The 12,353-nt window shown below is 41.0% G+C and overlaps 1 protein-coding gene across 1 annotated transcript in view; it reads right to left on the reverse strand.

Moving 5' to 3' along the window:
• ANKRD29 (ankyrin repeat domain 29) overlaps window positions 1-11,644 on the reverse strand; it is a 30,139-nt gene extending 18,495 nt beyond the window's left edge. The window contains exons 1-4 of the mRNA XM_058832956.1: window positions 11,548-11,644; window positions 6,266-6,376; window positions 4,455-4,553; window positions 2,680-2,778 (exon numbers count right to left, since the gene is read on the reverse strand). Of these exons, the coding sequence (XP_058688939.1) occupies window positions 2,680-2,778; window positions 4,455-4,553; window positions 6,266-6,376; window positions 11,548-11,568 (330 nt within the window). The 5' untranslated portion in view covers window positions 11,569-11,644. The remainder of the gene's footprint in view (window positions 1-2,679; window positions 2,779-4,454; window positions 4,554-6,265; window positions 6,377-11,547) is intronic.
• Between the last annotated feature and the right edge of the window lie 709 nt (window positions 11,645-12,353).

The following is a 12,353-nucleotide window of genomic DNA, read 5'->3' on the forward strand; positions in this document are numbered from 1 at the left end:
TATTTTTTAAGAATTCACATGCTTATCATACCTATCAGAATAGAAGAAAAAGTTTCAATCTATGTTAAATATTTTTATGGATGTCAGACTGGGACAACACAGAATAATATCAATGACTAATATTATATGTAGTAATTATATAATAGTTAACCTTCAATAGTACTATTTATTCTCTTTAGAACATCAGCATTTATTGCTAATTACTTTATTACTCTATTTTAGAATAGTTTTACTTTTTCTGCCATAACAAATATCAATTCTAATGATGCAAGGCTTAACAAGAATTGCATGCCTATATTAAGATAGTTCTCCAGAATCCTCATACATGAGTAACAAACGTAGTAATCACAATTTACAGATAAGTGCATGAAAAAGATGTTGGGCTTTGCATTTCCTTAGTTAAAAAATCTCTGTTTTCTAGGATACATTCAATTTGTGTGCTTATTCCAAATCCATGTCATAATTTATAATAGAAATATATATATTCTTTGCAAATGGATTAATTTTGCACTGCCCTTTAAAAACATGATCAGCCATATCTTTTCCAGTGCTGCTCTCAGATGAGTGTCTTAGTAAGAAAATGCTTTGTCCCTGACCTGAAAAGGAGTATTTTATCAACTATATTGTTTCTGGGGCTTGAGAGGGACGGAGGAGCCTGTCACATTGGTCACCTGTTAACAGAATGATGTAATTATTCAAAGCTATGGAAACCACATTATTAAATCAGAAGATTGAACTGATACAAAGCCACACTAGCTGGCCAGTGGAAGATGTGGACTGTCCATGCACTACACCTGACTGGTGCCTCCTGCTCAGGCATGTGCTGGGTGATGCAGCTGGAAAATCATCTCACATGCACATCACACACCAGTTTCCCAGGTTACGTCCATTGGGAGCCAGTGTTATCTTTCAACCAGCTTGTCTGGATGTAGCAGAAAGCTGTGGCCTGGAGAGGAAGAGAAACCAGCAGCTTAAAAAATACTTGGGACTGGTACATGGGCCAAGTCAGGTCTGGGTTCAGAAGCAGAGGCAGGCAGGAAAAGAGAGACTGGAATTAAAGTTGCAAGGTGAGCAAGAGTAGACCCCAGACTTGCATTTGTCCAAAGATGGAAGCTATCTGGAACAGCTGAATATAGGAATGTTCTTTTATGTTTAGATCTTTGTTCCCTTTTATTTGTCCTAGTGTTTCACACCAATATATTTGCATGCTTCATAAAAGATTGTATATTGTCATGAAGGATCAGACAATTTCAACCCTGTAGTTCCACTCCTGGATCAAATCTTGGCATCTTCACAAACTCCTAGTTCACAGGCTGTGGAAAGATTGAGTGAAGATCTAACTGTCCCTCTAGACAGAATAAGGTACTGAGTCTCCAGCTTGCCAGCTGAATACAAGGGGAGATGACCCCTCTGAATCTTGTTAACCTCCACCCATACGCTGAAATAAAAGTCAGAGAAGCATCATTTATTTCAATGTGCAACCTTATCCAATAAATTAGTCCCACATGAGATTATCTATCACTTTAAGATAGAGCTGTTGTGTTTAACAAAGCAACCTCCTGCATTGTCAACTTTCACTGTTGCACTTGTGTTAAACAGCCACAGTTTCATTCATGCTTTTATTACTGATTGCTGCTGTGGTCAGAGAGTTGCTCACCACAAGCACTGTTCCCTGGAGCATCAGAATCCTACTCTATGGGCATGTGTGAACTCTGGCTGCAAAACATGGGGATTTTTAGCTCCTGGAGTGTAAGGAACTGAGTTTCTGATGTTCCATCAACTTGCTCAGTATTTAGAGCATGTACTTCCACGGACTCCAGGAAGGTATGGATTGAGAGAATCATTCAAATCACAGACTAAAGTATCTGGAGAAACTTATTATTGTGGAGTAAAGAATTATTGCTTCTTCAAAGATATCACTAGGGATCCCAGGGTAAGTGACTGGCAAATGTCCTCCTCCCCAGATTATGGGAACACTTCAAAATGTAGGCAGCAGATCAAGGACAAGTAAATTTAATGAAAATATGTTGCTTTTCCCCTGGTTTGCTGAAAGCAGAGGTGCTAGTACTGTCTTGGGCAAAGAAACTGGGTTGATGTATTGCTGTCAGTGATGAACTGCTGATCTTGCTGCTGTTGACCCCATGAGGGTGGGGAACCCAGGCCCTGCCACCTGTACTTTTGGCTGTTCTAAGAAGATTTTGGAAAAGGACCTGCCTGAACAAAGAAATAAAAGCTCTGAGGTGCACTTCATCTTCTTGTCCCAGATGGGAAATTAGGAATTTAGAGAGGAGTATGTATCCCATGGTGGCATGCAGAGACATCCCAAGAGTGATGAAATGTAAGTTCTATGCAATGAGAGTACCTAACCACCTAAATCAGGATCCTATCTGGTAAGTACAAAAAGATCCTTTGATCTTTTATTAGAGGATGGCTTATGAGGAAAGACTGATATCACTATCAAGGGACCCTGATGAACTTATGCCTCTAAGTCTAGGTTGGAAAATCTAGTCCAAAATTAATATTTCACAATGTGTTGCATTACTCATATTACTCAGAAAATGCTCATGTGAGGAGATTTCATCATCTTAACACTGCCTGGTCATGTTTGATGTGAATACAAAGAACCCAGCCTTGACTGTCAGAATGTATTAGCATGCAAAAATAGACCTATCATCTTACTTTATTCTTAAATTCAGTGGAGGCTCCAAATGAAAAGAGAAACTTCACTACATCGTTGTGGCCTTGCTGTGCAGCAAAGAACAGAGAAGTTGCACCTGACTGTAAAGGAAAAATGGATTAAAATAATAACAAACACATAACACACTTGACTGAAGTATAGACATTTCAAATTAAAAACTATTGAGCTCAATCAGTTGAATATTAGCTGAAAAGACATGATGAATTTGAAGACTCCAGAGGACACCAGGTATCTTAACTCAGTCTTCCTCACATTGCACTGAAAAATCTGTCCAGCATCATACTTTTGAGTAAAACCAAGTAAGGGCAGGAAGGGAAGGAAGATGCAGGCTTTTCTGACTTTGGGCTCTCTCACCCCATTTAGAAAATGGGAAGCTACACGTGAAATTCACTCCAGTGAATAGTACTTTATAATAGCATGTGGTCCCATTTTGACCATTTCAGAGCCTGCACTCCTGGGCACATTTATGGGACTCTCACTTCCCCAAGCTTCACAGCAACTTCAAAGCATGACCGCACTGGTTGGAGTAACTGCACTTAGTTGCAGAGCAGTGTCATTGGTCTTTAGCACTTAAACTTCATCTGTTTTGCTTCCTTTCTGCAACAGAGTGGTTTTGGAGGCTTTCAGTGTTTTTCTTTTCATTGGCTTGTTGAATCAGTATTTCCTGAGGGATAATCAAGAGCAGCTCCATAAAACTGTTCTTAACTTTTTTATTTTTTGCTTCTTTCCAAGCAATGTTTACCTAAGGGAAGGGACATATTTAAGTACATGTTTTGTTAGAACAGGACCCCACTGAAAGACACTGACAGTCATGGTTACAGCAAGTTTAGGCCAGTAAGTGTAAAGACACCTACATCATCAAACGTGGCATTCACTGACTTAGTAACTTGTAGATGTCAGCATGAGATTAATGCTCTGGTTCCAAGTAACCAAGGAAAGTAAGAAACATTGGCTTGTACTGCTGGAGCAAAGAGCACACTGCTATCCTACATGACCTGCCACCATCCCATGTAACTTCATGACCTTCTTGAACTGCTCTTCTCTTAAAACCAGTGGTTTTCCCAGAGCAATTCTGCTCTTTGCACAGCCAACACGCAGACCAGAGCAACTGCAATCCTTACCATTGTCTGCATGGAGTATGAGTGAAAGGCAATTTCCACAAAAAAATCAGTTGCTGATGTCCCTTCCATGCTGATGTCATGGTGGAAGACATGCCTTGAATGCCAAGCAGAGATGCAGGGGAGGGTACGGGTGATAAAGCTGTGTGACTGCTAGGGATAAGTTGGCTCAGACTAAAAGGCAGAAACTTCAAAACATACAGAGTCAAAAATAATCCCTGTACCAGCAATGGCATCCACTCCATTTTAATGACAAGGCTGCAAATCAAAAAATAAAGGTCTTCTTATTATTTATCCCATCCAGGGATCTGTAAATTGTTGTGCCAAAAAGTAAAACTGCAAATACATAAAATGGCATAACTCTGAGAGGTTACATCCCAGATGTAACTTACCCGCACCAACCAGATGTGCTGAAAATGTTTGATGAGTTATTATAAATGTACCTCTGGCATCTGATTTTCTGTTGTAAAATCCAGATATCTGATTCCCTGATGTCCTCAGAACAGAGCCGTTTATATGTGTTATAAGTACACTATACAGCAAGTGACAAAGAAACAATTGGCAACAAGCAGCAGACAACACTCTTATTATTTGTAACAAACCAACAGTCACTTAATCAAGCCCTGTTTGAATCCTACCTCTCTCTGCAGATTGATATCTGCTCCTTGCAACACCAATTCCCGTACACAATCTATGTGGCCATAGTAAGATGCTACCATCAGAGCTGTTGTGCCAAGCTGGGAGTAAGGAAAAACAAGTCAGTACCTTCAACAGACACCTACAGCAATGAATCAGGCTGTCTGGATGAGACAGCATCTCTGACAAAAAGCTGGAGGGAGCTTATGATACCTTATTGTCCCAAAATTAGTGCAACAAGTACAAAAATAATGGGTTTTGTTCCTAAACAGCTTTTTTTTCTCTCTTTTTAATCAGAAAATACTGAAGTTCTTTGCATCATTTCCAGAAGAATAACCTCAGACACAGGAGCTGAATGACTCATCTGAGTCATTTAGAATTCTGAGTCATAGTCAGGCAAAGGGGCTGGGTGATTTGAACAGTAATTCCCTATCCAAATAATGGGAGCAAACTCACTCAGTGACTCTTCAAATTATAAGAGAGAACTTTCTGTACAGAAATCTGTGTTGAACTCCCTCAGTACACTATAACGTCACTTCCAGTGAAGGAACTAGGATTTATATGTATGCAGTGTATGGACAATATGCAGAAACCACATGCATAAGGGTGAAACACTTCCTTCAAAACCCTTCACACACAACAGCTCAATTTAAAGAAGGAATAGGTGATATTACAAAAAAGAAACATGCAGTCTTAATTGTACAAAAATAATTTAGTCTACAAAATGTATATGTCTAATACAATTATCAATGCAGTGCAGTGTGAAAGTTCTTGACCAAAGTTAGCCTTTTTTTGATAAAAAATTAAAGTAGTGACTTTATTTTTTTCCCATTGATCTCTGTCCTGTTTACTTCAAGCCTCCATTTGAATGGAACCTTCCCTCCCTTGTCAGAAGGAAAGTCATAACACCAGCTGCGTAAGTACTGTAGGACAAATACTTCCCTACAGGGCAAAAATGAAATGAAAATGAAAAGATAGGTTAAAGTCAATGGGCTTAGAAAATCTCTTACACTTTGAAGGTATTCAAAGTGAGAGAAGCTGTGGCAAGTTCATGTTTCGGGCTGGAAGTAGCATCAATCCTTGCCAACACCACATGACTCCGTGTCAGTCAGTCCCAACGCCAAATAAAAGAAACCTGGAACTTCTCAACCTCCTTTTCCTCTTGCTCTTTGACACAGCTTAGCACAATCAAGTATCTCACCATCTGTTGTAGGCAGAATAGAAAGACCTATTCATTATCTGTGTTATCAACCCATTTCTAATCTCAAAACTAATTTCAACCCAGGTAAATTACAGTAAGGAAATTCCCGTGAAATCTGTCATGTGTCTGGGCTCCTCTTGCTTGGCAATCTTGTGCCTTCCTGTTGATGCCCAGTCCAGAGATTGGGTGGAGGAGGAAGAATTTAGGAGGCCAACAGTTGCTCTAATTATGAGAAGGTCTGCTAGCTGACAGAATCATTGCTACCTGGGCTCAATTGAGCCAGCTCTTCACTGTGATCTATTACAACAATGATATTTCTTTGCAAAGAGAAGCCCGAGGTGCTAGGATCTGTGTTTTTAATGTCAGCACCACAAATAACTGTGTAAGACACATTTTTGAGTGCTGGCAAATTCTTAACCCCTTGCCACCGATGTAAATCATCATGCCATTTCATCTTATGTTTCAAATGACAGGAGAAGGTTTTAAATCATCCTGAAGTATCATAAGACATTAATATGTTTCATATTAGATCCCTACTACACCCTCTGCATGGTGGGCTATGGAAAGTGATGCAAAATGAGTGCTGTAGCTGTAGGTGCATTGTGTGCATACGCTGTCTTTGCAGTCCACATCTACTCGCCCACTGTTCAGCAGCAGCTGGAGGAGAGCCAGGTTTCCTTTTCTTGCAGCCCAAAATGCAGCATTGGCAAGTGGTGTTTCTTTCTGGTGGAAAAAAGGAAAAGGAAAAAAGAAAAAAAAAAAAAAAAAAAAGCAGAAGTAAATCACTTTGGAAAATACATTGGGCAAGGATACACATTGCATACATTCTGCATTCAAGCCAGGCAAGTTTCAGCTTAGTGTGCTGCTCTTTCAAGCCCAGAGCATGGAAAGGAAGCTAATTTCATTTCTTTTTGCAATTAAAGAGATCAGTCTTGCTGTGCTTCCTCATATTATTTCAAGTCTTCCTTGTGTCTACGGCAGCCTATGTCTCTTAGATTGCTCCGTAATGAGAAATGATGATGCTAGGCCAGATCCACAGGAAAACATCACAGAAAACAGCATGCTGAGTGATGCCTGCACTGTCTGCTTCTGTGTTGGGGCTGGCCAAAGTTAGGCTGAAGCATCCTGCTTACATATCTTGCTGCAGGACATCCTCTTGGGTTTCAGATTATAAAAGTCAATCATTCAGCTTCAGAAATGACACAGGCGCTTCTTGTTTAAATGTCAATGCACACATGTAATGTGGCAGGGAATCAGGATTCAATAGTTTTATGCTTTATAATTAAAATGCACATATACAGCACAGTTTAAATTGCTTCCTTCACTGACATGAAGACAATAAACTTTGCAGAAACCAGCAGACACAAGAATCATGAATCTGAATCTATCTCAGGTCTGTCACACTGAGCACTTTCCATGGGTTGCATTTTTAATATTAATAGGTTGGAAAATTGGCAGCTGTTTTACATTAGAGATGTTCCAACCATTAAATAAATTATAAGTTTCTTCCTATAAATTGATAGTGGTTTCTTGTACCAGCACACACAGGGATAGGAATCTGAAAATTTCAGCAAGCACAGTAAGCTAGATTCTGATCTTCTTTTCACAGCTATTGCATTTCCCTGGAGGATCTGTAGATAATGTCGATTAAAGTATAGACAGCAGTTTATACCGTCCTTGCTGGCAACACTGTAGTGTCTTCCTATCTTTATCCTTAGGACCACTAAAATTTTGTGTAAAAGCAAACCATTGACCTAAACACCCAGAGGCTCATGTTGCCCTTTCTGCTCTGATTTATTAGATAGATATTTATTTATAGAGCTGGCAGTTAGGAATATTGTCTTTTTGGCTTTGTTATGATATTCACTGGAAATCTATTGCAAAAGAATTATGTTTAGACTTATAGAATGGTAAGGTCTAATTTTGATTGTGGACAATCAAATTCTTTACCTTTTATTGTCCCAAACTATCCCTTAAAGTTTTAGAGGTATGGCAGTACATCCATAAAGGGAAAGATTTATTTCATTCACCCCAGTTTTCACTACAAGGGCACAGTAGCAGACTGAATTTTATTATGGCTCATTATACATCACCACTTTCACTGGTCAGGTAGGCAGGAACTGGAATCCATATTCAGGAAGTCCTTACCTGCTTTCACCAGTTCACCAGTGAGAAGAAAAAAGAACTAAATGTCCAGTGTGACCCTGGAGTGAAAGTAGAAGTTCAAAGTCTTTGGCCTTATGAGTCATAAGTTCCTACCTTTTTTTCCTCCCCTTTAAGTCCTACAGTAGCTCTCCAGCAGAGTTGTCCTTATACTTTGGATCAGACCCAAGGAATGGAAGAACTCTTCCGTGCACAAAGGACACAAAACAAAGTTTTTTCCCATTTGTACTGACTCCTATTAAGCACTTTTACCTCCTTTTGTGCCCCTGCATTGCTTGGGATTCCTTGTATAAAAGCAGAGTGTACAGCACACTCAGACCATCAAACATCCAGCGATTAGATTAAAAAATCAGATGCAAATCTGAGCTATTTTACTTGCTGAGGTGAATGAAAGTGCAAAATCATTCAGATGATCTGGGCACCTTATATGAACAGCCTCACTGTGTACCATGTGGCAGTTTTTATATCTCTGGATCTATATCTCTGTGCTCTTAATTTCATCCGCAATACTGACATCACTGGTAGGCAAAATGTGAGACAGCACTTTGGGGTTAATAATCCAATTAATGGAATTATTTTTGAGCAATAAATAGGTTTATAGCTGCATGATGTGACTGCTGTTTTTGGTTTTGAACTCTTGTCTCATCAGATGCTTCCCAGGGAGAGGTAATGTTGAATTTCAGGAGATTCATTGGACAAAATTTTTATGTAACTCTTGTCGTAAAGTTAGTTTGCTCCCAAAGCATCCTCAAAGTAAACAACTGATCCTCAGCACTGACAGTCTGGGAGCAGAATGTAATAAACATTTGAAAATTATTAGCTAATAGCTTTCATGAAAATTTCTTCTTTCATTATGTCACTTGTGCCAGCATCAGCAGCCTTCAGGAGAGAAGTTCTTTTCACTTCATCAAGTTCTCTAAAGTTTTATTTTAAAATCTGGGTATGCTAATAATTTTGATTGTTTGTGTGCTTTTATGAGAGACCAAAGATGAAAAGCTGGCATTATATTTATGCCATATTGACATTAGAAAAAACACTTTTTCAAAAATGGCCTAGAGGAAAATATATATTATAAATATATATTATAATAATATAAATAAATATATATTATAAATCTGACAAAAACATTACTCTGCAGGGATGCAGAAAATAATGAATTTTGCTAATATATCTGTGTCATTTCAGGAATATTGAGGGGGAAAGTATAATTTAAATTCTGTGACCACCAGCTCCTGCTCCCTGTCTTATCTTTGACTTGCTGTTTCCAGAGAAAGGGCAGGTGACAGTGGGGTGACTGCTGAGGAGGAGGAAGAGTGCAGTTCCTAAACAGGGATCTTGCAGATGAAAGAAAAGAGGCAATGGACAAAGAGAAAGAAAAGAATGGAGAAAAATAATGCTAGTCTGCCCACTAACTTTTTCCTTGTTCTGGCAAAATACAAGAAAACTCTCTTTTCTTTCTTAGTTTCCAAACCAGTCCTAATGGGAAGGAGGAACTAAGTAAAAAGTTTTAAGAACTGGAAATCAGGATCAAACACAATGGAAAAGGCTAGTGCAACTTAGGAGCAGAGTTCTTCATTAGATAGCAATATATCCTACACGAAGGATCCTGATAAAAAGGAAAGATGGTTCAATATATAAATGTTTAGTCAGGCAAAACGTGGTAGAAGAGAGGATACTTTTGTGAGAAAGAAAGATAAATGCTATGGGTAAGTAGGATAATAAGATGGAAAATGTGAACAGCCAGTAGCAAACAGGTAGTGAAAATCCAAGTTAACTTCATGATCTTCTGAGAGAAAGAGAAAATGCCAAACAAAATGTCACAGAAAAGGGAGAGAAAACAGAGAGAGGGAGGTATGGTCTGCAGTTCTTCAAAGGGAAGGGAAAGCAGTGAGCTACTTTGGACGGGAATACTTGAGAGAATACATTGTGAGAAATAGGGCACAGAAAAGGAACTGCTAGGGACAGAACAGAAAGTAAGACCTGAAGAACAAGTTAAATAAACAAGGAGGCCAAAAAAGGGATAAGAAAGCAAGAAGAAGCTGGCATCATCAGGAACATGGGGCTGTTAGGGTAGATGCTTGTGATTAATGAAGCTGGGAAAAAACTCACAGAGACAGAATGAAGGGACAGAAAAACTAAGAAAAAAAAGAAACTAGGTGTGAGACCAACACAGGACCAAAAAGGGGATGACCACAGAGATTGCTGTCCAGAAAGCCAAGTGTATCCTGGGCTACATCAAAGCAATCCAGACCAGCAGGTTAAGGAAAGAGATCCTCTCCCTCAATTCTGCTCTGGTAAGACCACACCTGGAGTACTGTGTTCAGCTCCGGGGCCTCCAACATAAGGATGTGGACCTGCTGGAGCAAATCCAGAAGAGGGCCATGAAGATGATCAGAGGGCTAGAGCACCACTCCTATGAAGACAGGCTGAGGGAATTGAGGTTGTTCAGTCTGGAGAAGGCTCCAAGGAGACCTGAGAGCAGCCTTCCAGTGGCTAAATGGGACCCACAAGAGAGATGGAGAGGGACTTTTTACAAGTGCATGTAGTGACAGGACAAGGACAAATGGCTTTGAACTGAAAGGGGGTAGGTTTAGAGTGGATATTAGGAAGACAATCTTTACTGTGAAGGTGGTGAGACACTGGAACAGGTTACCCAGAGAAGCTGTGGATGCCCCATCCCTGGAAGTGTCCATGGTCAGGCTGGATGGGGCTTTGAGCAACCTGGTGTAGTAGAAGGTGTTCCAGCAGGGGGCTGGAACATGATGATCTTTAACCCAACCCAAGGCATTCTATGATTTCACCACCAAGAGTAAGACTGAGCAAAGGTTCTCTGCTGCCTGCCACAGGAGGGCTTTAACTGCAGGTGGGAACCACCTGCTGCACCACCACTGAACTGAGACGGTGCCACTGAAGCACCAAGATTCCAGGAGGGAGACACCCTGACAAGTACAGGGAATAATCTATCAAATCAAAAAATGCAACACAAGCAATGTGGCAGAGGACTGGCACTGAGCTGCTGATCAATAAGAGAAGGGCAAGCACAGCATCCAGAAAGTACACAACAGGCATGAACATCCATCATAAATATTATCTGCTAACATCATTAGTAAAATGCTGCTTGCTTCCATCGTTGCCAAATAATCTTATTTATCCTGCCCTTAGATTAAAAAACTTCTTTAAGGCAATCTTCTGAAATGATTGCTCTTGCGTGGTTTGGATGGAAGAAGTACAAAAAGTGTCAGGAATCACAGCTGGCAAAGGGAACGAACCAGTCTGGCTTCAGCGGCCACCACAGCCTGAGAGGAAGAGCACGGATAAAGACTGCCTCCTAACTATTACACAACCAGCACCAGCAGAGATGGTCGTAAAAGTGAGGAGGAGGCTCCTGACTGCACCAAAACCCACGGCACGGAGCCCGGCCACCCCAGAGCCAGCGTAGAGCTCCACGGAGGCTCGCAGTTTATGTAACACAAGGCACGCACCCTTTGGGGGCTGTCAGCTGTGAAAAGCGCCCGCTCCATCAGCTGCCACCGCAGCACTCCCGGGGCACCCCAATGCCCGGGAAGGACATTCCTGTTTCCTTTCCTCCCGCCCTACACTACCCTCGCTTTTCCTAAAAAAAATAAATCAATCCACGGATACAACAGAGCGCTCCACGGGCTGCCGGCATGACAAGCGCAAAGCGGGAACCCAAAGGCGCATCCCCCCCGCCCCTGTCGGCGCCCGCTCACCTTGAACGACATCCTGCACATCGCAGCGCTCCGCCTCCGCCCGCTGCGCTCCGCGCCCGCCCGCGCAGCTCGGTCCGCACCGCTCCGCGCCCGGGGCTGCGCGGGGCCGGGGCGGGGCGCGGGGCCGGCACCTCCCTCCCGCAGCACTTTGTGCTCATGGGGCTCTGGATGCTATTGCTCTTTAAAGGTTCTTTTTGGGGCGGGGAGTATTTGGTATACTATTATTATTATTATTATTATTATTATTATTATTATTATCATCATCATCATCATCATCATCATCATCATCATCATCATCATTATTATCATTACTCTCTCTATTATTACAATCATTACTGTTGTTACTGTTATTATTATTTAGCTGAACAGAATTAATTGTATTGGAACACATGCTAATTATATCAGCGTACAATTTTATGTAATTACAGTAAATCACATTTTATTGTTGTTTTTAATTGTTATTGTTCCGTTGTTATAGTTAGGAGTAGTTGTATTAGTAGTATTTGAAATGGGCCCCTGCTCCAGCAGCATGCTGAGGAGCCAGCCCCCATGGTGGGGGACCCACACAACTCAGCCTCTGGTTTAGACCTAGGGATCAGGACTCTACAGTAATAAATATTAGCACTGAAATGGTCCAAATCCGAAGAACCCTCACCCCAGCCCTAGCCTCATCACCATCACTTCAGCCCATGCCACCTGCATAGCACCACTTTTGTATTTCACAGCCTCTTCCCTTCAAATCTAGGAAAAACCTGTTAAGAGATACTGTTTGAGTACACAAATGGTGCTGCCACCCAAACCTGTGC

The sequence above is a fragment of the Poecile atricapillus genome, chromosome 2 (assembly GCF_030490865.1).
Source record: "Poecile atricapillus isolate bPoeAtr1 chromosome 2, bPoeAtr1.hap1, whole genome shotgun sequence".
NCBI lineage: Eukaryota > Metazoa > Chordata > Aves > Passeriformes > Paridae > Poecile > Poecile atricapillus.